Raw genomic sequence first — 24,155 nt, 5'->3', positions numbered from 1 at the left:
GTTTGTCACATGTCTCAATTTGGATGTGCCTCTTATTGGAAATTTAATGACATCAAGAATGTTTTTGCGAAGGTAACTACAAGCTTGTACATAAATTGTACCTGTGTTCGTGAAAAGAAATAAATGTATGTGTGTTTATTGGTACGAGCAGCAAGTATTTTGTGGGGAGGTGGAGGTCTTGTTTGTAATTACTCGTGTCACATAGCTTGTGTGTGGATTGGTATTGTTAAACATGTTTTATCGAGCTTGTTTTGGGCCAGAACAATTTATGATGTTGATATGAATCAATGGTAACCGACGGATATACATGACATGAAACATGCAGTATACTATCAGCCTGGCTAAAGTTACTGCCGCCACCGCCGAGTTGCTCTGATTCATCCACATTGATTATATGATGATCCTGACAACGCACGTAGTTGGCGGACCTGTGTTGTGTAATGGACCAGCAGACTGACATGAATGAAACTCACATGACCTTAGCGCCACCGGACCAATGCCTTCTCAACCCCACCCGACCTCAACCCGACCCTGACCTCAAGAACACCAAGACCCAAACGCCGCCCAGACTTTATGTCCACCCCTTCTCAACCCACCCGACCTCAACCCAACCCTGACCTCTACAACACCAAGACCGAAACGCCGCCCAGACGTCAACCCCACCTCTCGTCAACCCCACCTCTCGTCAACCCCACCCAGGGCCCAAACCCACCCTGACCTCAACCCTCCTTTCAGTCTTGAGAGCTACTATGTACTCGATGGTTCCTTTGTAGCATCACTTGTATCTAAGCTTACACATAAGTATATTTTGGGCGGTGGGGTAGCCTAGTGGTTAAAGCGTTCGCTCGTCACGCTGAAGACCCGGGTTCGATTCCCGACATGGGTAGAATATGTAAAGCCCATTTCTGGTGTCCCCAACTGGGATTTTGCTGGAATATTTCTAACAGTGGCGTAAAACCATACTCACTCACAAATAGGTTTATTTCGGGGGTTACATGTTAGTCTAAATTGTTCGAAATAGAATACCTGCCTTTCCCCTTGCTAACGAACACTTTGACCTGTAAGTTCCACAAACCCCACATTACCCATGAGGGGCGGTTGGGTAGCCTAGTGGTTAAAGCGTTCGCTCATCACGCCGAAGACCCGGGTTCGATTCCCGACATGGGTACAATGTGTGAAGCCAATTTCTGTTGTCCCCCGCCGTGATATTGCTGGTATATTGCTAAAAGCGGCGTAAAACCATACTCACTCACTCACTCATTACCCATGCTTTTAAGACAAACAGATTTTCTACGACTCGTTTCACAAACACCGATGAGAGGATACTGACGCAAAAGACCCCAACATTTGTGTTTGGGTGTTTTAATCAAGTGATGGATCTAATTCATATGGAACAAAATTTCGTTAACATTACGTGAATTATTTGTTTTCAACTGTTATGAGGTTATTCTTCCGTTGCATCGAAGTGCACTTATAGAACAGGGCCCCTTACACAAAGCGATCTTAGCGCTGCGACTATCGTAAGCCTAGGTTAAAGTATGGGAGTTACGATCATCTCAGCGTTAAGATCGCTTTATGCAAGTGGGCCCAGGGCACAGCCTGACAAACCTTTCCAAGTCTTATTTCCCTACGTTTAGCAGGCTTGGAGGAAGTAGTATTTCGGTGATGGCCTCAAGTAAGCCACCTCGTCGATGAACTCTCTGCTGTATAATAGTTCGCCAGCAGGAATTCAAATTAAGCAACAAGTGTCTGAAGCCTGTGTACGGTAGAATTACATGTCGGACAAGCAAGTTAATAGCCGGGGGTTGACTGTCACAGTGTATCATCCGTGCATTTATTAATATAGAGAAAGAGATTTTTTCCATCATTACTCGACCCGTGAAGATCCGGGGTAAAATAGGTCTTCAGCAACACATGCTTGCCGTAAAAGGCGACTATGCTTGTCGTAAGAGGCGACTAACGGGATCGGGTGGTCAGGCTCGCTGACTTGGTTGATGCATGTCATCGATCCTAATTGCGTGGATCGATGCACATAATATCAATCATTGGATTGTCGTCCAGACTCGATTATTTACAGACCGCCGTCATATAGCTGGAATATTGCTGAGTGCGGCGTAAAACAACCAACCGACCATCATTACTCGACACATTTATTTGAACTACATGTGTGCGGTTTCTCTCTTATATATATTATAATGTTTAGGACAAGCAGACTATTGTACTGAACGTGAGGCAACAGAGCACAGCGACATGTACAGCATTGAGGGTTGGATAGCGTCCATGTATATTTTAACAACAAGAGATTTAGGCAAGTGTATGTTTGTTTGTTGTTTAACGCCACACTCAGGAGTATTCCAGCTATGTGACGGCGGACTGTAAATTATCGAGTCTGGACCAGACAATCCAGTGATTGACAACATGAGCATCGATCCTCACAATTAGAATGCGATGACATGCATCAACCAAGTCAGCGAGCCTGACCACCCGATCCCGTTAGTCGCCTCTTACGACAAGCATAGTCGCCTTTTACGGCTAGAATGGGCTGCTGAAGACCTGTTCTAACCCGGATCTTGCAAGTGCATGTTGTTTGATGGCCAGTGAACATTCAGTGTACTGACAGAGCTCCAGATAACTTTTTGGAACAATACTCGAAGGTTTCTATTTTAATTGGGTTATTGCATTTTCATTGGGTAACCAATATTTGTTCACTATCTATTCACCACTCTATTGGGTTTTTCCCAAAATGAACTAACATTTTTAGATTTCAAAAGAAAAATAAATAATGTTTTACTTTTAGATGTATATAAGGGTTTTAACTTTAGGCTTGACTCGGAAAGTAAATTAGCTCGTAATTGTGTTTCGGAAATTAGCTCCATTGTACGCATGCTGAAAAAGCTTCATTGGATATTTCCGCATGCTGTTTCTATACATTTTGGTTTTTCATTTAATGCATCAATTCTGTACGCAAGTTAATTGAAAGTAATTGGGTTTATTTATTTATTTATTTATTTATTTATTTATTTAATTTTATTTTTTTAAATTTTATTTTACGCAAATACGCAGCTTATCTGTACACTGTACACTGTCCATAAACCACGGGCCACGGGAACTTTCTCAGGCCCTTGAATGCAGCCTCTGTGATGTATTCTTGGCGGGTGGTGAACTCCACGACTCAGTGGCGGACAGATGACCCACTTGTTCCAGTACTGTGTCACTATTGCTATCGACTGATGATTGCATAATTCATGTGAAGTGTCAAGTCAAGTGTACGCATAACGTGACAGGTAAAGGTACGAGTAGGGCATTCGTCATCACTGTCTTTTTATGTCTTTATCTAATTGAGCTGAAGTTATCCCTCGGGCGGTGTAGAGTTTTGCCCCTTAGTCATGCCAGGATCAGTTGATTGTGGGTTAAATTCCTAGATTCGTATTGATGTTTAGGTATTGTTTTTTTGGCACTAAACTATTGGCTCTTGGCTTTAACGAAAGTGGTCGTCTGGGTCACTCTTGAATTTTCTCACCTGCCACGCCGTGATATCACTGACTCACTGACTCACTCACTCACTTAATGTCTCCTGCTTAGCAGTTCTGTGCAGATACTCACATCGACTTTTGGTGCATCAACACCTGTTCTCAATTAATGAAATAAACTCGGTCAGACGTGTGTTTATCCAGGTTAGAATAGGTCTTCAGCAACCCATGCTTGTTGTAAGAGGCGACAATGTTACAACGGGTTCGGGTGGATAGGCTCGCTGACTTGGTTGATGCATGTCATTGTATCCCATTTGCGTGGATCTTTGCTCGTGATACCAATCACTTGATTGTCTTGTCCAGATGCGATTATTTACAGATTGCTGTCATATAGCTGGAATATGACGTAGTTGAACAACAATAAACAAATAACAGACAGACATTCAGCAGTCATGTGCGGGGACATTGACAAATGCATCTTGGTGCATCAGCACCTCTTCACAATTAATGAAACATGTTAACTCGGTCAGATATTTTGTTTTGTCTATCTTCGCTGTAAATATAACTTAAACTAATTTGTCTTAAACTGATCTCTAAACCGAAAACACCTTGACTCTTGGAGAAATTTGTCGGGCAGTGTTGACGCTGATCAGTGGTAATTGTCACTTGGTTGTTGGTATGTGTTAAGCGTCTTTGACTGTGTACATAAACTCGCAATCTCTATGCGACATCACATAACTCAGTCGTCATTTTTTCTGTAACGTGAAGGCTAAGATGAAGTACTCTTGTACTAGATGTACGATTGTGTCACCAGACTCCCACGCTCATCTCACCCCGCTCCTAAATTCCCGTGGGTGAGTCCGGGCCGCGTCAGCACCGTGCAGCATCACTCTCTTACCGTCGTTGGCATTTCTCACCTCGGGCGTTGTGTCTTAAAGAATGATTGGCGTTGACAGTCATTGATTGATTTCACGACACGACGTTTCATTGTTTTCTTACGAAGTCGGATTGATCAGTTTTGATTGAGCAGTGGAAGAGCTCATGTCATTAAATCCCTGTGGTGAATAAGAGACACAATGGACCCCCCTGTCCACTATGCTTGTTACACAGGCCGACATGAATGAGGACGGGTTGTTGCGATATGCAGGGTTCGCACAGATTTGAAAAGTGCTTGAATTGAACCATGTCTGATCAAAAGTGCTTTATTCTGTCGTTTTCACATCACGCTAGAAATCTCTAATTGTGGGTTCGAATCCCGGTTCGCCCATATTATGTTTCTAGGTTTTGTCAGCACCATACCCGTGCTCGTGGGTTTCACCGAAGTGGTAAACGTCTAAGACCTGCATCACTTCGGGCTTTTCCTCCAACATTAAGCTGACACGCCGTGATATAACCGGAATACTGTTAAAAGCAGCGTTAAACCCAACTCACTCACTCGTTTTAACATAGAAGGGCCCAAATACGAAACAAAGTCATAAATGTTATATCACCCCACCCCCCGACCCCACCCCCTGACCCGTTACGGAATAAGGACAGAAAGTCGGCTTCATAATTTATGTGTTTATGTTGAGATTTTATTGCTAAACTACAGTTAAAATGCTAAATATAACCCACTTGTGTGCTATTGTGCTTTCAGGGTGTACTTTTGATGAATAAAAGTTGTCCTTGAAAACAAACATTTTTCCTTCAAAAGTGCTTAAAATGTGCTTGACTTTGAGTCCAAGGAACCCTGGACATGTGACCTGCGTATAGAGCCTCGCTGCCCCATGTTTGTTATAATTGTTGGTTTGTTTGTTGTTTTATGCCGCACTCAACAATATTCCAGCTATATGACGGCGGTCGGTAAATAATCGAGTCTGGACCAGACAATCCCGTGATAGACATCATGAGCATCGATCCACGCATTTGGTATACGATTACGTACATCAACCAGGTCAGCGAGCCTGACCACCCGATCCCGTTAGTCGCCTTTTACGACAAGCATGGGTTGCTGCACGAAGACCTAGTCTACCTCGGATCTTCTCTGGTCTGTTTGTTATGAGAGCTAGGTCCGGTGTATATAGAACCTCGCTGGTCACAAACCGACGTGACAGAGTTGAAATTCTTAGCGGCGTAAAACAACGTTCACCCATCTCCCACTTTCATAAGGAGAGCCAGCGATGTACATTTACCAAATATTTTATATGATTGTATTTAGCAAGAACGTTTGTTTGAGAGAAACCATTAAATTTGTATAGGTTTTCGTTTTACTTGCCATATAGTTTCCCGCCAAGCAAAGTTTGGTGAAATGAATACGTAGAGAGACACAGTAACCGTCTATGTTTTCTGAATGTCATACCTCGACCCACTTTTACAGCGGGGTACAAATGCGTAGATAGGTTTACGTTTGACCTTGTTTATTTAAACTGCGCTGCCACACTTACGACGAGATACACAACACTGGACTGGTCTCGTCCTCAACTGGCCGGTCTTAGCTGGTTCGCCTCATTGATAAAGTCTCCTTGATTGTACATAGATTGACCGATATACGACGGACTATTACATATCCGTGTTGGGGTGGGAGCAGCCTGATATCACTGTCAGCGACATCCACAGAGTGAGTCATACAGATAGCTGCTGCTGCTGCTGCCTCTGCCTTCATCACGCGGTGGTGTGTAGGTGAAATTACATACACCTACCATCTCCCGCGTCAATATAGGAGCTGTCATTATTATCCAAATTAATTCGGTTCGATGTATGGTAATATTAATTTATAAACATTGCGAGAATGCATTTAGAGTCTTCTTAAAGACCTTCTGTGCTTACTCGGGCAGGTGTTCAAGGCGATGGGATAGATTTGAACCATTTATGTTATAATTTACCACTTTGAACGCGAGTGTGTATGTTCGTGTTGGTGCTACAGGTGTGTGTAGGCTGTAGTAATTATTTCTTCTCCGATTTATGCATTTATGAAGACCTAAGCCCAAGTCACATTTACACACACCACACACCACACTTCGGTGTCACCTGACGTTTCATCATAAGTGTGAACGTATCTGGGTTGCACACGCTCCAAAAAACCCGAACAGTTTGTTTCTTCCACAAGGATCAGATTAAGTGAAATTTCGGGATACAACACGTCCAGTTGTATGGTGTAAATAGTTGTTGGGAAAGTATAATCTGTTATCGTGTAAAAGGACATTTGGTTTATTTTATACCATAAACTACGTGTTTATTTTCGACTGCCAGAATGCCTTCCAGTGTAAGGACCGCCTCCGTGGTCTAGTGGTAGAGCGTCCGCCCGGAGAGCGGAAGGTCCGGGGTTCGATCCCCGGCTGCGTCATACCAAAAGACGTTAAAATATGGTACTTGTTGTTACCCTGTCTGGCACTCGGCATTAAGGGGCTAAAACAAGGACTGGTCGGCTCGGAGTCACTATACTGTGTCTGAGTGGGGTATTCATGTTAAACTGCGGCATGGTATCTCAGTGTGCTAGCACTATAAATCGACATCAGTCCGGACTAGTACAAGCAGCCACACACACACGCGTGCATGCACGTCGCTATATAAGTGCAATAATCTTGGACGCGACGTTAAACCGAATTTCACCTCACCCCACCTTCCAGTGTAAAGAATAAGCTACGACACACGAGATAGGCGAGAGAGAGGACGTGTATAACAACAACTAGTAAATACATGGCATAAACATTGGAGTAGCACACTGTATCAGGCAATATTTTCTGAGATTACCTTTCATTAATACTCACTCAAGGGACCTTATGAGTGTTTGAATACAATTGTGCCATGACGGCATAAAGACGTTTCACGTCAACTTCAGTTGAGATCGCCATTTGATGTCATGTATCTCTGTAATAACTATGAATTTAAGTTTGTGGATAGTATTTTTGTGTTCCGAAGATACTGTATTTTTAAGATATAATGAAAAGTAAAAATGTTATTGTTCACCCGTAAGGCCCGCTATCTCATGGTTGGTCACATTATATGTCAAAAACAATGCGTTGCTTGATGAAAGTACCAGCACCTGTGCCGTAACGCCATACTGACAGAACATAGTTGAAATCCGCGTCAGCCTCGTCTTCCTTGACACTAAAGCTTCTAATTGCCAAGTAAATGTTTCATGAAAAATCTCACTAACTTTTCAATTACCCTGTCCTGCATGAGTGCTTGTTTTCCGAGCGGTACATTTTGTGTCTCGTTACGGTAAATAGTTTTTTTGCTGTCGTATCATTACTCGTCTCTCGAGTACTTTGATTGTTTGTGGTGGATTTAAGTATCATTTAAAAATAAACAACATATTTGTGTATAAATAACTGTTTTGACATCCTGTGGTGTTATAATGTTGATGTAGAGAGCTTGTCAAAAAGATGGCGAGTATATTTAAACAACAGATTAAGTGCAGTTACGCCGGCAGTTCCAAGGAAAGCACGGCGACTCTGCACGATTTTACCAGTGTGCTGTGAAATAGCAACGCGAGGAACATGTTGTAAACAGCCCTTGTACCAAGTTCCCTACGTGACCGACTTTCATTACACCTGGTAAAGACTTGTAGCCCAAACACATCTCCCCCGCCCCTTCGGAACCCTTCCCCAGCGGCCGTACCCCAGCGGCACGTTAGGCAGTGTGCATGACACCGTCACGCCAAACCTAGAAGGCAGCAGGCCGTCACAACATAACCTGTCACCCGTGTCCCTCATACGTTTTACATGGGGGCCAGTCGCACCTACATTAGAAAACAATTCCCACTTGTCCAGCCTACAATTGCTTAAATATGGCAGGAAACTGCTCTGCCCTTATGAATGACAATTACAACTATACGATCTAATAGTTATTGTTTAAAGTGGGTCACGATTGTGTTCGATAACGGAGCACTTTAGAGAGGGAGGGGTTAGGTAGCTAAATTGGACAGGTGGCACGCGACTGCTGGACCAGTCCACTTTTATCGACAGGGAGAACAGGCAAGTGCGCGACGCCTGTGTGCCATCTTTTAATTTGCCAAAGACAATTTATGCGATACGTAGATGCATAATTTCAGGTATATAAGCTCGTACGGTCTCACTGTCAAACAGTTGAGAGCTAAACCTAGAAGAGCACTGAGTGTTTAATTCACCTGGACAAGGTCGTGCAACACGCCGGAACTGAGATGAGATTTACCTTGCCGCTGTGAAACATATAATAAGGAGTAGGTTTGAGTCTATCAGAAACCTCGCCGATTCATTTCAGTGTTTGGGATTTGTGCTGTCCACTTTGTGACTTGTCAGCCCCAGTTTGTGTGACTTTAGTAACTACGCTACTTTTAGGGCTCTCATAGTTCAGGCTACAGACATCTTGTGCTAGAAGGTACGTTGCTTAACTTTCTTATTCCATTTTATTGTAGAAATTTCACTTTAATAAGTAACTTTGTATCTTTATAGGACTTATTTGATGTTTGATTGGTGCATTCTTAGTTAACTTTTTAAAAGTATTTCTTATTGATTGTTAGGTATGTAGAAACTCCACACAAATCCTGGATATTACCATTAGATCTTGTTTTTTAATTTCAATTTTATTTTTTGGCTATGAACAAACTATTTACGCGTTTTCCAATGATGCTTGTGCTTGTTCAAGTATGCTGGAAACGTTATCGCCTTTGATATCGATGCGGCAATAAATTCCTCGCGTATATCAGATTCACATTCCGCAGCTGTTACTCTCTGACTAAGAATTGCTGATACTTCTTTTTATAAATATAACCTTCACTTACATTTCTGTATGATTGCTCTCCACTATTGATGTGTTGGGTGCAGTCGGGGATGCTTTGCAACGACCCAAGAATGAACATGTTTGATGCAAATGTATTCTAAAGATTTGGACATGCACTATTCTAAATCTGATTGTATGATTATATGCATTTAATTATCATTTAACACCGAAACTTTATATTTTCAAATTAAGTTTTATTGATGATTGTTTCCATGTATTTTTTTTTTTTGTACGTTCTTGGCAAGCGTGTGCGCTTACATATCAGTCTTACCATTAACAGACACGTTAGAAAGCGGCATGGTATGTGCGCGAGTCGTCACTTATTTCATGGTTGTGTCCGACTTTGATGTAAGATAAGTCATGTATATAATACTCCCCTAGTGCCCCTGTTATAGCTTTTAACCCCAGCCCTGGGACAGGAGCAGGTCTCAGAGGCGCTAGTATACCAGTGAACATAGATAAACCCTTGCAATTAAATCTACTACATTCTGGTACAATCAGAGAAGATATGTGTTATCAAGTACACGGAGATGTTCTGCGAAAATGTATCCCGTCTAGCTGGTAGTTCTCCCGAAGCTGGGAATATAGATAGATCGCCTCTCGGGGCAGGGTGGCCCAGAACAGGGGTAACCTGTCGTGGGGCTGATAGTTCTCAGTCAGCTATTTGAAGCTCCTTGTAATAGTTAACGCGAACCTTTGGTATGCACATGGCTCTGTGAAGATCACACAATCCTAAAAAATGTTAATTATGTACCAGACCTGTTATTGCTAAGACTTTGGTAATTTCAACTTAATACAAGTGGTGAACTACTTGTAAGATGTCCGTGAATATTTAGACGTAGTTTACTTGGTGACAGTTACCACACGGGCAATTGGTTTCGTTAATAGAGAAGTATTTGATATACTTCTATGTTATGAACATTGACGATTGAAACGACGCAGTTCATTCACAACTAAAGGTGTAGAGGGGCGGGACCTAGCCACGTGACTGTGACGTCACTGGTAGTCTCGAAGCCACAATGTGCGATGCGTACACTTGAGGCGATAAAGAGCGCTCCTTGCCTCAAGTGGTATACGGGAATGTCGGTCGGTCGGTCATTGATAACTGATAACGGCATGTGATATCGTAATTTACCTCTGTTGAGTACTCTCTAAACAAAACATTTTAAAACAGCTGAACTTTGTCAACAATTACTTCTTTTTGTTTCAAATTTTGAAGAAAGATGAATTATTTTGATTTGTTTTGATACACAAAGGCTATTCTTTATTTATCTATCTGAATTGTAGATTCAGCTTTTGGAATAGTCGATATTTAAGTCAAAAGGATAAATTAATTAATTATACATGAACGCCTTATGTTATGTAATCACTAGAGACAAGTTATAGGCTACTGACGAGAGGTTAGCAGTGCGTTGTATTTTGTTTATACACTTTTGTAAAGGCAATTACGATTATGTATAATTATTTATCACATAAGCTGCTTGTACTGAGAATACGGACTGAGAGGCCTACTAAGTTATACTGATTGAATTGTTTGTTTCACACCCCACACTGATAGATCCGGAAATAATAAGTACATTGTAGATTATTTATGCCAAGTTTGTCAGCTGTATTCTCTGCAATGCTTCCCAGATATTTCACCAGCTACTGTTGGTGAATAACATGCGTGTCTGACTGAATTGAACAGTGAAAAACGGAGTAGAATAGGTCTTCAGGAACCCATGCTTGCCGTTAAAGGCGACTATGCTTGTCGTAAAAGGCTACTAACGGGATCAGGTGGTCAGTCTCGCTGACTTAGTTGATGCATGTCATCGTATCCCAATTGCGTGGATCGATGCTCATTCCCTTCACTGGATTGTCTGGACCAGACTCGATTATTTGCAGACCGTAGTCATATAACTGGAATATTGATGAGTGCGGCGTTAAACAACAGACAAACAAACAAACAAACGAACAAGGAGGCTGGGACATACTTCCTGCCCATCCAGCTTGGCATGTGATAGCGTTGACTCATATCCTGCGCGCTGACCCTCAGTGTCATGTCCACACGCATCCCAGGACACAAGTGTACATATCCGAAGTCACTGTGACCCGCGTTCTCCAGATGTGTCACATGATATCATGTAGACCTGACTGTTGAACAAAAAGATAACAACAAAGCGTTGGGCTTTTGTGGAATGTGAAGTTTGTACGCTATCAGACGTAACTCCAGCATCTCGCCAAGCCTGAAATAACACTTGAGATGCTATTTACAGATGCTGACGGCGATGTTGGTTTGTATTGACGACGCCACCGCCGTGTGTTGTTACTTTGCCCTTTCCAACGAGTAGTCAAGGAATGAGACGGGGATCTGACCTTCGTCCCAGAGCCGCTCTCATTTCAGAGCTTAATCATTCCTATATCTATCTACCAGATTTGGTCATATTCCATAAACCAGAAAACTTCAAGGCCCTAGGCGTATTCCTAATCAAAACAGATCTAATTAAGCGCATCTAAAAACTCATTAACCTACCAATGCAAAATCCAATAAACATACAACCACACACCTCACCCTTAGTTCCCTCCTCCACCCACTTCGGCATTTATTCCAAATTTAAAAATTCAAAAAATTCAATATAAGCAACCCCTAAAAGACCCCTCTTGGGTTGCACACACCACTTTCACCCTTTTCGGAATACACTAAATGGCCCGGCCAGGCCCGTGTGCGAAATACGCTACAGTCGGAAAGCGCACGTTAAATCTCCTATATCAGTCAGTCAGTCAGGTCATATTCCAGAAAGCATTAACTGCTTGATTCTCACACACGTTCCACCGGGAGTGGGTGCAGCTGGAATAATGAGATGAACGTAGAAAATATTTAGTCTGGGTATCAAGTTAGGGTGTTAAGTTAATAAAGATCCGTTTTCTGTGAAATAGCCCGTTTCCTTTCACCGATTACCATTAAGAAGTGCATGTATATGCATTGCAGACTTGGGGAAACGATTGACATATCGCGTTGATGCGTTTTACCTTACAGTTTGGCATGTATACACGGGCATTAGAACAGGCAGGGCGAGTTCGGCTTTGGAACGTTTGATTTTTACATAATGTGTTTGGCAAACGTCCATACTTTTGTGTTGGGGGAATATTTAGTATGCATTACAATGACCTTTCATTAGTCGTGAGTTCATAACAACCCAAAGTTTTGTAGAATTTTGGTTGCTGTGTATTAATAATTTACAATGAAGAAGCCATCGTCCGTTCTTCATTAACTACGTCTTTGTTCCAGTGGGAGAATTGTGTATTTGAACTTGTGCCTCTGTTATGGTAGTCAACAACCAACGTTTACACGTTGCGCAATTAGTCAAAGAGACAGAATTCATTCTTTGTCAAACCTAGACGTACTGTAATAGGTCCATAGTATTCACATGGACATAAGTCATTCCTCATCAAACTTAGACGTACTGTTGTTTGTTTGTTTGTTTGTTGTTTAACGCCGCACTCAGCCATATTCCAGCTTTATGACGGCGGTCTGTAAATAAGCGAGTCTGGATCAGACCCTCCAGTGATTGAGCATGAGCATCGATCCACGCAATTGGGATAAGATGACATGCATCAACCAAGTCAATACCTGACCGCCCGATCCCGTTAGTCGCCTCTTACGTCAAGCTTACTCGCCTTTTTACGGCAAGCATGGGTTGACCTATTCCACCCCGGATCTTCACGGGTCAGACATAATGTAATACTTACATACTGGAACCTAAACGTAATTAATGTAATACTTCAAAACTAGTCACATTGACATAAGCCATCCCTTATCAAACCTAGAAGAAATGTTAAGTAATGAAGTCACATATACCATTCCATATGAAACCTGGATGAAATGTAATACTTCCGTACTGGTGCGCAGTGTCCCGCACGTTTGGGTTCGCAGGCCGTCGGGGGCACGGGTGGCCCAGTGAAAGAAACTAAACAAGTTCCCAACAGACTGCTTGTCGTAAGAGGCGACCTAAGGGATCGGGTGGTCAGACTCGATGACTTGGTTGTCATCGTATCCCAATTGCGTGGACCGATTCTTGTGATGACTTGATTGTCTGGTCCAGACTTGATTATTTACAGACCGCAGTCATATAGCTGCAGTATTGCTGAGTGCAGCGTTAAACAACAACAAAGAAACAAACCAAACCAAACGAGACATTTGAATTTTAAGGTTTGAAAAATGATGCACTTTTACATTAAAACATTGTTGACTATTTAGATCAACGCAAGTGTGATCATTGTATAAGATTAATCACTTTAAAATAGTTTGTTGTAATAAAAAATACACTGCCATTGATCTATTATTTTTATTGGTTGATTGATCTTTGATGTATGAAACGACATCTTTTTTTTTCAGAACCTGTTGTAGTCGCAGAGGACGTTGCCGTGGAAGACAAGCCAAAAAGTGCTCTTAACCTGATTGTATCTGAGGAAACTACATCACACACGGCATACCCTAAATCCTGTGTCGCAATGGCTACAGCAGTAGAGTCAGCACCTTTACTGACAGAAGGACGTGATCTGTCTACTCCTCTAGGTGTACGTGAAGTTACCGATGATGTTGTTGCTGCATCATTAGACTCTGCTCAAAGAACTGAAAGTGCTGAGGCACCTGCTTCTCAAGAACAAGCGGCTGAGCCTGCCGGAGAGGCACCTACAGAGGAGTCAAAAGCAGAATCTGTACCTGCAATCTGCACCTGCAAAAAGACAAAAGCTCCTGCACAAACTTCAGAACCTGCAGCTCAAGAAGAGGCACCTGCTGCACAGGCACCAGCAGAACCAGCTCAGGAAGAAGCTAAGGTAGAGGCACCTGCTGCTGAAGAGAAGCCAGCAGAATCTACAGAGGAACAAAAGGCCGAAGAACCAGCTGCAACAGAAACACCTGCTGCAGAGCCAACAGCTGCACCATCAGAACCAACAGCTGAAGCTCAAACACAAACTGAGCAGAAAGAGGAAAGTGCTCCAGCTGAACCTGCTGTACAAGAAGAAATAAAGGCAGAAGAGGCAGCTCCTGTAGAATCTGTCCAACAAACAGAAGAAAAACAAGCAGAAGCACCTGCACCTGCAGCAGAGGAAGCGCCAGTATCTGCAGCTGAAGAGAAACCAGCTGAGGAAGCACCTGCACCAGCAGCTGAAGAGAAACCAGCTGAGGAAGCACCTGCACCAGCAGCTGAAGAGAAACCAGCTGAGGAAGCACCTGCACCAGCAGCTGAAGAGAAATCTGTATGTGCAATCTGCACCTGCAAAGTGACAAAGGCTCCTGCACAAACTTCAGAACCTGCAGCTCAAGAAGAGGCACCTGCTGCACCTGAGGAAGCACCTGCACCAGCAGCTGAAGAGAAACCAGCTGAGGAAGCCCCTGCACCAGCAGCTGAAGAGAAACCAGCTGAGGAAGCACCTGCACCAGCAGCTGAAGAGAAACCAGCTGAGGAAGCACCTGCACCAGCAGCTGAAGAGAAACCAGCTGAGGAAGCACCTGCACCAGCAGCTGAAGAGAAACCAGCTGAGGAAGCACCTGCACCAGCAGCTGAAGAGAAACCAGCTGAGGAAGCGCCAGTATCTGCAGCTGAAGAGAAACCAGCTGAGGAAGCACCTGCACCAGCAGCTGAAGAGAAACCAGCTGAGGAAGAAGCACCTGCACCAGCAGCTGAAGAGAAATCTGTATGTGAAATCTGCACCTGCAAAGTGACAAAGGCTCCTGCACAAACTTCAGAACCTGCAGCTCAAGAAGAGGCACCTGCTGCACCTGAGGAAGCACCTGCACCAGCAGCTGAAGAGAAACCAGCTGAGGAAGCACCTGCACCAGCAGCTGAAGAGAAACCAGCTGAGGAAGCACCTGCACCAGCAGCTGAAGAGAAACCAGCTGAGGAGGCATCTGCACCGGCAGCTGAGGAGGCACCTGCACCTAAAGCTGAGGAAGCACCTGCTGCTGAGGAGGTACCAGCACCTGCTGCTGAGGACAAACCTGCAGCAGAGGAAGCACCCGCACCTGCAGCAGAGGAAGCTCCTGCAGTCCAGGAAGAAATAAAGGCAGAAGAGGCAGCACCAGTAGAGTCCACACCTGCAGCAGAGGAAGCACCCGCAGCTGCAGTTGAAGAAGCACCAGCACCAGCTGAGGAAAAGCCATCTGAAGAAGCACCCGCAGCTGAACAGAAACCTGCCGAGGAAGCAGCAGCATCAGAAGAAACACTTTCAGCCACGGAAGCACCTGCACAAGCCGTTGAGGAAGCACCTGCAGCTGAACAAACACCAGCAGAAGAAGCACCTGCAGTTAAGGAAACACCATCAGAACAGGCAGCTGAAGCACCTGCTGCTGAACAAGCACCAGTGACTGAGGATAAACCCGCTGAGGATGCACCTGCACCGGCAGCAGAGGAAGCACCCGCACCGGCAGCAGAGGAAGCACCTGCACCAGCAGCAGAGGAAGCACCCGCACCGGCAGCAGAGGAAGCACCTGCACCAGCAGCAGAGGAAGCACCCGCACCGGCAGCAGAGGAAGCACCTGCACCAGCAGCAGAGGAAGCACCCGCACCGGCAGCAGAGGAAGAACCTGCATCAGCAGTAGCGGAAGCACCCGCAGCAGAGGAAGCACCTGCACCAGCAGCAGCAGAGGAAGCACCTGCGCCGGCAGCAGAGGAAGCACCTACACCGGTAGCAGAGGAAGCACCTGCACCAGCAGTAGAGGAAGCACCTGCACCGGCAGTAGAGGAGGCACCTGCACCAGCAGCAGAGGAAGCACCTGCGCCGGCAGCAGAGGAAGCACCTGCACCGGCAGCAGAGGAAGCACCTGCACCGGCAGCAGAGGAAGCACTTGCACCGGCAGCAGAAGAAACACCCGCACCGGCAGCAGAGGAAACACCTGCACCTGCAGCAGAGGAAACACCCGCACCGGCAGCAGAGGAAACACCTGCACCTGCAACAGAGGAAGCACCCGCACCAGCAGCAGAGGAAACACCTGCACCGGCAGCAGAGGAAACACCTGCACCAGCAGCAGAAGAAGCACCTGCGCCGGCAGCAGAGGAAACACCTGTAACTGAATCCGCACCCGCACCCGCACCCGCACCAGCAGTAGAAGAGAGCAAACCTGAGAGTGAACAAACAGTCCAGGCAGAACAGGCTCCAGCAGCTGAACAGGCTCCTGCCGCTGAACAGGGATGAACTACACACAAGCTGTGAACATGTGAAAATCTTCAGTATTACAATCTCTTTCTCTCACAGACTCCTTTCCAAATTGTCTCTTGTTTCGTTTAAGCATGTTATTCCTTAAGATCGTTAAAATATGGGATTTGTTGAAGGTGATACTTTTGCTACGGTTAAAGTAATGTGATCTGTTATTAATTTTGCCACGAAACCCTATCTGTAGCACTGAACACCAGAGTTGTCTCCTTGTTTAAGGTAGCCGCGTACAAGCTTCAGATAATTGTAAATATGTTTGTTTTTTTTCAACCTGAAGTTGTATGCCAACATGCCTGTACATCCTTCAGGAAACAAAAATGCATCACGTTCAGTGACATGAAACTGTATAACCGATGTGAATGTATATTGAATGAATGGCGAAAATCGGAATGTATGCTTGTGTACAATAAATAACCTGTATATACTTGATTCTGTTTTGGTCGACACTGTGTTGCCACACATTATGCATCATTCATTATCCAGGGACGTTGAAACAAGGACTTTAGGGATTCTCTTGTACAGGTAGCACTGTAAACGCGATTACATCAGTAAGAGTTGGGTTTTAACGCCGCCTTTAACATTATTCCAGTTTAAGCTTAATGTTGGAGGGAAGCCCGAAGTGATGCAGGTCTCAGACGTATAGCACTTCTGGGAAAATCCTCGAGCACGAGTATGGTGCTGACAGACATAGAAACATAATCGGGGTGAACCGGGATTCGAACCCACAATCATAGGTTTCTGGCGTGTCCAGGGGACGCAACTCTGCACATCGAATAGCGACGACTGGGCCACCCGTGCCCCCACAGGAAATGTGAAAAATACGTTTAAAAAATATTTGATCGATTGCTATAATTGAAATTATCAGACATGTTCAGGTGGCTAACAGACCCTTTTCAGCCCTACACTTGGAGGCCATGGACCTCTGGTACGAGAATGTCCATAATAATGTCTACAATGAATGGACATTCAGTTAGTCCTTGACTCGTCATGACTGTTGGACTCCAACTATATCTCCAAAGATTCTCCCATGCATTTAACCTGTAACGATTGCTAAAGGCTTCACTGATTTTGTGGGCTATTCAGATCTTGTGGACCTAAAGGGGACATTTTCCTGTCTCGTCCTTGGTGTTGAGACTATCATGTATCACAACACCAACATAACGAACTGACCGACTGGCCAGTCAAAGTATTCAGCATCACTTCATCGTACTTCTTATAAATGGGTTTTCCCCAGAAGACTTGAGCTGTAGGAATAGATTTGCCTTCAGCAGAGTGATTGAATTATTCGCTCCCCGAAGTCCCCTTGACACTCCTCTACAACACACTCTACATGGTGTTGCGCCAGCCTGACAGGAGCTCCTTAGCACCTGATGATCTCTGTCATGACCGAGACCGCCTCCGTGGTCTAATGGTAGAGCGTCCGCCCGGAGAGCGGAAGGTCCGGGGTTCGATCCCCGGCCGCGTCATACCAAAAGACGTTAAAAAATGGTACTTGTTGTTACCCTGTCTGGCGCTCGGCATTAAGGGGCTAAAACAAGGACTGGTCGGCTCGGAGTCAGTATACTGTGTCTGAGTGGGGTATTCATGTTAAACTGCGGCATGGTATCTCAGTGAGCTAGCACTATAAATCGGCATCGGTCCGGACTAGTACAAGCAGCCACACACATACACACACGTACATGCACGTCGCTGTATAAGTGCAATAATCTTCGACGCGACGTTAAAACCCAATTTCACCTCACCTGTCATGACCAACAAAGTGAATGTTGGGTAGGATGTCGTCGTGGGCTGAGGTTGAATTTGTGTGATGCGAATGAGGGAATATGTTACGTCACAATCAGTAATATTACAGCTGTAGCACGGCAGCCTGTAAATACTGCAGTCTTTTTACTATACAAGTTCCACAACTCTCATCATCAGTAAACGATAACACAAAATCAGCTAGGTCACACTTTTTATGTTACGCTTTAGTCATTGTTTATTAGTTTTGATCTAAAATTCAATGTATGTGTCGAAGTTTTTGTTTCTACTTGTAATATATTTGCCCAGATACGCACGTTTCGTTTTATGATTCTGCAATCCATTTTTAGTATTACCCGACATTTCCTTGGCCCGGCAATCTCTTCTACATATTACTCATTGACATTTTAAGAAAGAAAATGACGGAAGAAAGTCCATTCAACACATTACATATATTGTGCATCTGTTTCGTTTTTAAAGAGACTACACAATGTATCAAAATGGTTGGCTTTCATTGAAAAAATATCCAAAGACGTGAATAACTATTTCCATTTGCGAATTCAGCCTGTGCTTCCGTTGGTCGTTGAAGCCCCATGGCGAGAAAGCGATACGATCACTGTAATGGCATATCTAATATATCTATATAACCATGCAAAAGGCACTGAACGGCTTCCACAAGGATAACTTGCTCTGCAGAATAAGCGCGTTTGTTTACAAACGAGCAAAGTCCGGTCAGGTGATATGCAAAATAAACTGTTTCAGCAGTTTCATGCTAAGGGCAATGTAGGGGCCAACCATTGGATATTTGAGGGGAGGAGGGGCTGGAATTTGGTATCCAGATTAGATATTTTTTCAGCTACATTTGTTTTAACTTACAACTATCAGCCTGATTTTTTTCAAGAAAAACACCCGCAACAATGTAATTTTTGTGGCATGCAATTTCTTTTTTTTCAACACTCTGAAACAATCAACTTTTAAAGAATGTTTGGGAGCAATTTGTGTTCGATACAATGAAAGATTTCCCCTGCCCCAGAATATCAAATTCCCGTCTCTTTGTCATCACCATGTTATTCCGAAGGAAAAGGGCTGGCACACGTTTTCACAACTTATGTATCCCGCTCCCAAAATAATAACATGGTCGGCGTTATATAATAACACAACTGAGTTATGTACAACAGACAGGGTATGTATAGGGAGAAGCAGCAGAAAACGGTCTTCTATGTACTTACACAGTTTAGTCCAGTCCATATACTTATGGACAGAGTGAAACAACTACATCCCGTATAACAACATCGACATATCAGGAACTAGCTTTTATACAAATTTCAGTTATGCTATTAAACATTATATTTCTTGCAGTTTGAAAAAATGCACATTCTCTAAAGTAGTGATACACATTTTCACACTGAAAACTACAGCGACAGTTTGGGGTGTCTATAATGAAACCTTTTAGAAATAAGTTATACTTGAGCTAAAATAATAAGTGGCGTAATTTTTAAAACACTGTATTGTACTTCGATTCAGGGAATATAAGAAGGGGTAAATTTATGATTACTTTCTATTTGGGTTTTAAAAGTGCTTAGAGTACACACACATACACTGATGGATCCAAGAATCCTTTCAACAACACTGCTGTTTCCATATCCATAGAGCCATACGTCAAGCCCATTCGGTCCACCTGCACGATGGCCAGTCAGTAGTCAATGCTGATATTGGAGGCAGTTCATCAAGCAATATACCGGGACTACCGGCAGCAAAGGCATTCACCCTATCAGACTTGCTAAATGCACTTCAAGTCATCAGCGGCAGAGTCTCAAACTCTAGCCAAAACACAGTCAATAATATTCAAAGCGAAAATACAAAACTATCGGAACAAGGGCAACAGGTGGAGCTGTGTTGGATCCCGTCTCACATAGATATTTATGGAAATGAAAAAAGCAGACACATTGGCGATTCCAGCTCTAGACAAAGCAGAGATACAGCCATTCCCTTCGGTAAACTAGATATAAAAAGCAACATTAACATTTTAAGCCTCCATAGACCAAAAGTGGCAAACCAATTGGGACGCAAGTAAGATCGGCAGATGGCTTTACCAAATTCAACCCAAACTCATACTCAAATAAAAGGACAGTTGAAGCAGGCATCTCACGCCTCAGACTCGGTCACAAGAAGCACTATGACAAAGTATGCCCATCTTGCAATCACCCTGAATCCACTGCTCACTTGTTTGTGGAATGTCAAGCCCGGGCTCGTTAAAAAATAAGGATTGCAGTTAGATCCGCTATCTGTGGTAGATCTCCTAAAACCAAGAGATGCAATAGCGAAGGCCAAACTAACTGGGAGAGAAGGTCAGCAGCTACTTGAACCCATATTAACAGGGCAGCCACAGAAATTCTATCAATTCAAGAAAACAAAAAAACAAATCATGTCAATACGAAAATGGAAATCTTATCAATACATACAATATATAATTATCAACACTAAATCTCCCAATCAATCTCATTAAAATCAGATCTTAGTTCTCGCAACCGCTAAACAACGATCTGAGGACATCCCATTGCGGGTCACGTCAGAACGACCTTTCGCGAACTCTGACCGACCAATGAAATTACTGACAAGAAGTCGACATTAGCAAATCAGAAGGCAGCTTTCTCGTTCTTTACAGAACTAATTTCATACTGGCGACTACGATTCGAAACATATTTTGACAAATTCTCGCTTAAAAATTTGAAACCTGAACAAAAGAACATTCTCGAATGGCTAATATAAGGTCTAGATCGTTTAGATTTAGTCGTTAAGCCCGTAACTATGGTTCGGAATACCCCGTTTTACAGTTATCGAGCCTGCTTGATTAGAAATCACATTCCGACTGTCACTTTCATGATTGGTAAGCGTCGCTCTGATTGGTCGGATGAAAGGGATGGGATGTCCTCAGATCTTTGTTTAGCGGTAGCGAGAACTGAGATCTGATTTTAATGAGATTGACTCCCATAGGTATATGTACTCTACTCACACTCCTGAGGCCCACAGATGGGCCGAGAAGCCGCAATTGCCGAAGCAGAGGCGACATAAGAGCAATAAGAACTGTAAGTCAATCTTGTTTTTACGACTGCACCTGTATGAACCGCCGCGAGCAGGATACGCCTGCTTGCTGGACGTGACTCGTAGTAGTTGAGTTGGAATTTCCGCTCGACATATTTGTGTCAGTAATTGTATTTGTCTATTTTATAAATCACAAGAGTGAGTGAGTTTGGTTTAGCGCCGCTCTTAACAGTATTCCTGTTATATCGTGGCGTGTCAGCTTAATGTGGGAGGAAAGCCCAAAGTGACGCAGGTTTCAGACGTTTAACACTTCAGTGAAACCCACGAGCACGGTGCTGACAAACCTTGAAACATAATCGGGGCGAACCGGGATTCGGACCCACAATCATAGATTTTTGGCGTGCCCAAGGGACGCAACTCTGCACGGCGAATCGCGTCGCCTGAGACGACTGGGCCACCCGTGCACCCATAACCGACAAGAAGAAGTTGTCCGACTTGACGTACACGTCGATCGAGTTCATCCCAGCGGTGTTCGTTCGGGTTGAGATCTGGAGATCTCGACGGCCAGGGCAAACCGTTGATGTTGGCATTATGAGGGTAGCCTACCGTGACACGAGCTGTGTGCGATGGAACGTTGTCCTGTTGAAACAGGTCAACGATTGGAAGAAGTTTAGGTTGAAGAATTTGTTTCATGTCGTGATTTGCTGTCAAATTTCCCTGAACAACAACCAAGTCAGATCTCGCGGTGTAGGATCGCATCAAACAGCGGGAAAGATATGACGGCATTGGGAGAAAAGGTACAGGTAATCGAAGTGAGGATTGTGAGAATATGCGGGAAATACCCACATGTGCATAAAATGGACTTTAAGAAAAGACTTTGAAAAATTGTTGGACATTTTCCTGGGACTGAGAATTGGCTTATTTTCTTTCTATTACCTGCAATATATGACCACATCCACACATTAAAGTAAATAAGCTGGGTTCAAATATTTCCTTATCTTCAAATATTAAAAGAATGCTTCATGAAAACCTCCAGGATAATGTTTTGGTACATTTTAGCCTAAATTCCCTTATCATGTAAGTGTTGAAAAGACCACTTATTATATTGTTTTTAATTCTCAATGTCAAATACCTGTCATCACTAATTCTACAAGTTCCTCGCGTCCCAGCTGGAGGGGGAAGCGGATGTTTTCCTTTCTCCTTCTTGGTGTCTGCAGTCTTCGCCTGTCCTTGTGTATCTTAAGCAATCGTTAAAATATTCATCTGTTGTCCTCGCCACTATATACAGAATCAAGAAATATCGCAATGATTAACTAACGGAGATAGCTACAAGTGTTCTACTGAGAACAAGTCATTCCGGCGAAAATGAATATAACTGACAGTATACACAGAGCTTGCAAACTGCGCTTCTCTAGGATTTTCCTTTTTCCTAGCGATAAACGTCTAAATCTTTTGATCACGCGGTTAATTTCAGCCTGAAGATGATGTGATTCTTCCACACAACTGGGGACACGGGTGGCCCAGTCGTCTAGGGCGCCGCGATTCGCTGTGCAGAGTTGCGTCCCCTGGGCACGCCAGAAACCTATGATTGTGGGTTCGAATCCCGGTACGCCCCGATTATGTTTCTAGGTTTGTCAGCGCCGTGATATAACTTGAATACCGTTAAAAGCGGCGTTATCCCCAACTCACTCACTATTTCCACACAACAGGAGTCACCAAAGCTTGTCCTCCAACTCGTCGGAATATTTGTTGAAAATGTGTTTATAACAGGGATTGTAAGAACGCTTCTTTCGGCGAAAATATTACCCAATGCTATTGCTTGAGAGAAAGCACGACTCCGCTACTTCTATGTGTTAACTGTCACTGACGCCGTACTTTACGTCGAGTTGAATCAAACTCCCCTAAAATGTATTAACATGGGGATAGTTCAAACGTTAGACAGTCCAGACGTCAATATATCTGTATGTTTTAGACAGTCCACATGTCAATATATCTGTATGTTTTAGACAGTCCACATGTCAATATATCTGTATGTTTTAGACAGTCCACATGTCTATATTTCCTTATGTTTTGGACAGTCCACATATCAATATATCTGTATGTTTTAGACAGTCCACATGTCAATATATCTGTATGTTTTAGACAGTCGACACGTCAATATATCTGTATGCTTTAGACAGTCGACACGCCAATATATCTGTATGTTTTAGACAGTCGACACGCCAATATATCTGTATGTTTTAGACAGTCGACACGCCAATATATCTGTATGTTTTAGACAGTCGACACGCCAATATATCTGTATGTTTAAGACAGTCGACACGCCAATATATCTGTATGTTTTAGACAGTCGACACGCCAATATATCTGTATGTTTTAGACAGTCGACACGCCAATATATCTGTATGTTTTAGACAGTCGACACGCCAATGTATCTGTATGTTTTAGATTGCATCTACTTAATTTCTCAGGCGCCGCAATTCGCTGTGCAGAAACGACAGAAACCTATGATTGTGGGTTCGAATCCCGGTTCGAATCCCACAACTGATCAAGTAATTATTCTGCCATATTATTTGGGGTAGACTGAGTAACTGCGACTAGGGTACACGCCAAACTTGTGGAGATCTACCAGGTCCAGACGCAATGACTTGTCACGCCCCCATAGTAATTGAATGGACTGATAGTGTTTTGACATTCGTGCAGTGATAACAAGGTTGCGTATCTGTAGGTCAAAAAAGCGTCGATGATCATTGTATTTTGTGACTTCCTTAGTGGGTTTATAGGTTTTTATCAGTTATCAACTGTGTCACGTCACACGCGTTCACACATTAGGAGACCGTCGAACAATGGCATGGTACTGTCACACCAAACATCGGAATCAGGGTTAAATCAGGATTCGAACCCTCGCCTGACAGATCCTAGCAACAAAGGGATGCAACTCTGCACAAGAACCTACACCTACGATGGAGG

General features: G+C 43.6%; 1 protein-coding gene across 6 annotated transcripts in view; it reads left to right on the top strand.

The window, feature by feature from the left end:
* Window positions 1-16,832, top strand: part of LOC124120171 (fibrous sheath CABYR-binding protein-like) — a 58,315-nt gene extending 41,483 nt beyond the window's left edge. For 2 of the 6 annotated variants that reach the window (XM_046482904.2, XM_046482907.2), the window contains one exon: window positions 13,585-16,832. In XM_046482904.2, the coding sequence (XP_046338860.2) occupies window positions 13,585-16,385 (2,801 nt within the window). In that variant the 3' untranslated portion in view covers window positions 16,386-16,832. Of the gene's footprint in view, window positions 1-8,737; window positions 8,808-13,584 lie in introns of those variants that run through there. The other 4 variants (XM_048398125.1, XM_048398124.1, XM_048398123.1 and 1 more) reach the window with 4 other exon arrangements.
* Window positions 16,833-24,155: the final 7,323 nt, after the last annotated feature.

Source organism: Haliotis rufescens, unplaced genomic scaffold (genome assembly GCF_023055435.1).
Source record: "Haliotis rufescens isolate VD_foot unplaced genomic scaffold, xgHalRufe1.0.p SCAF_18, whole genome shotgun sequence".
Lineage (NCBI taxonomy): Eukaryota > Metazoa > Mollusca > Gastropoda > Lepetellida > Haliotidae > Haliotis > Haliotis rufescens.
The sequence above is the reverse complement of the archived record's forward strand: the minus strand, read 5'-3'. Positions and strand labels throughout refer to the sequence as shown.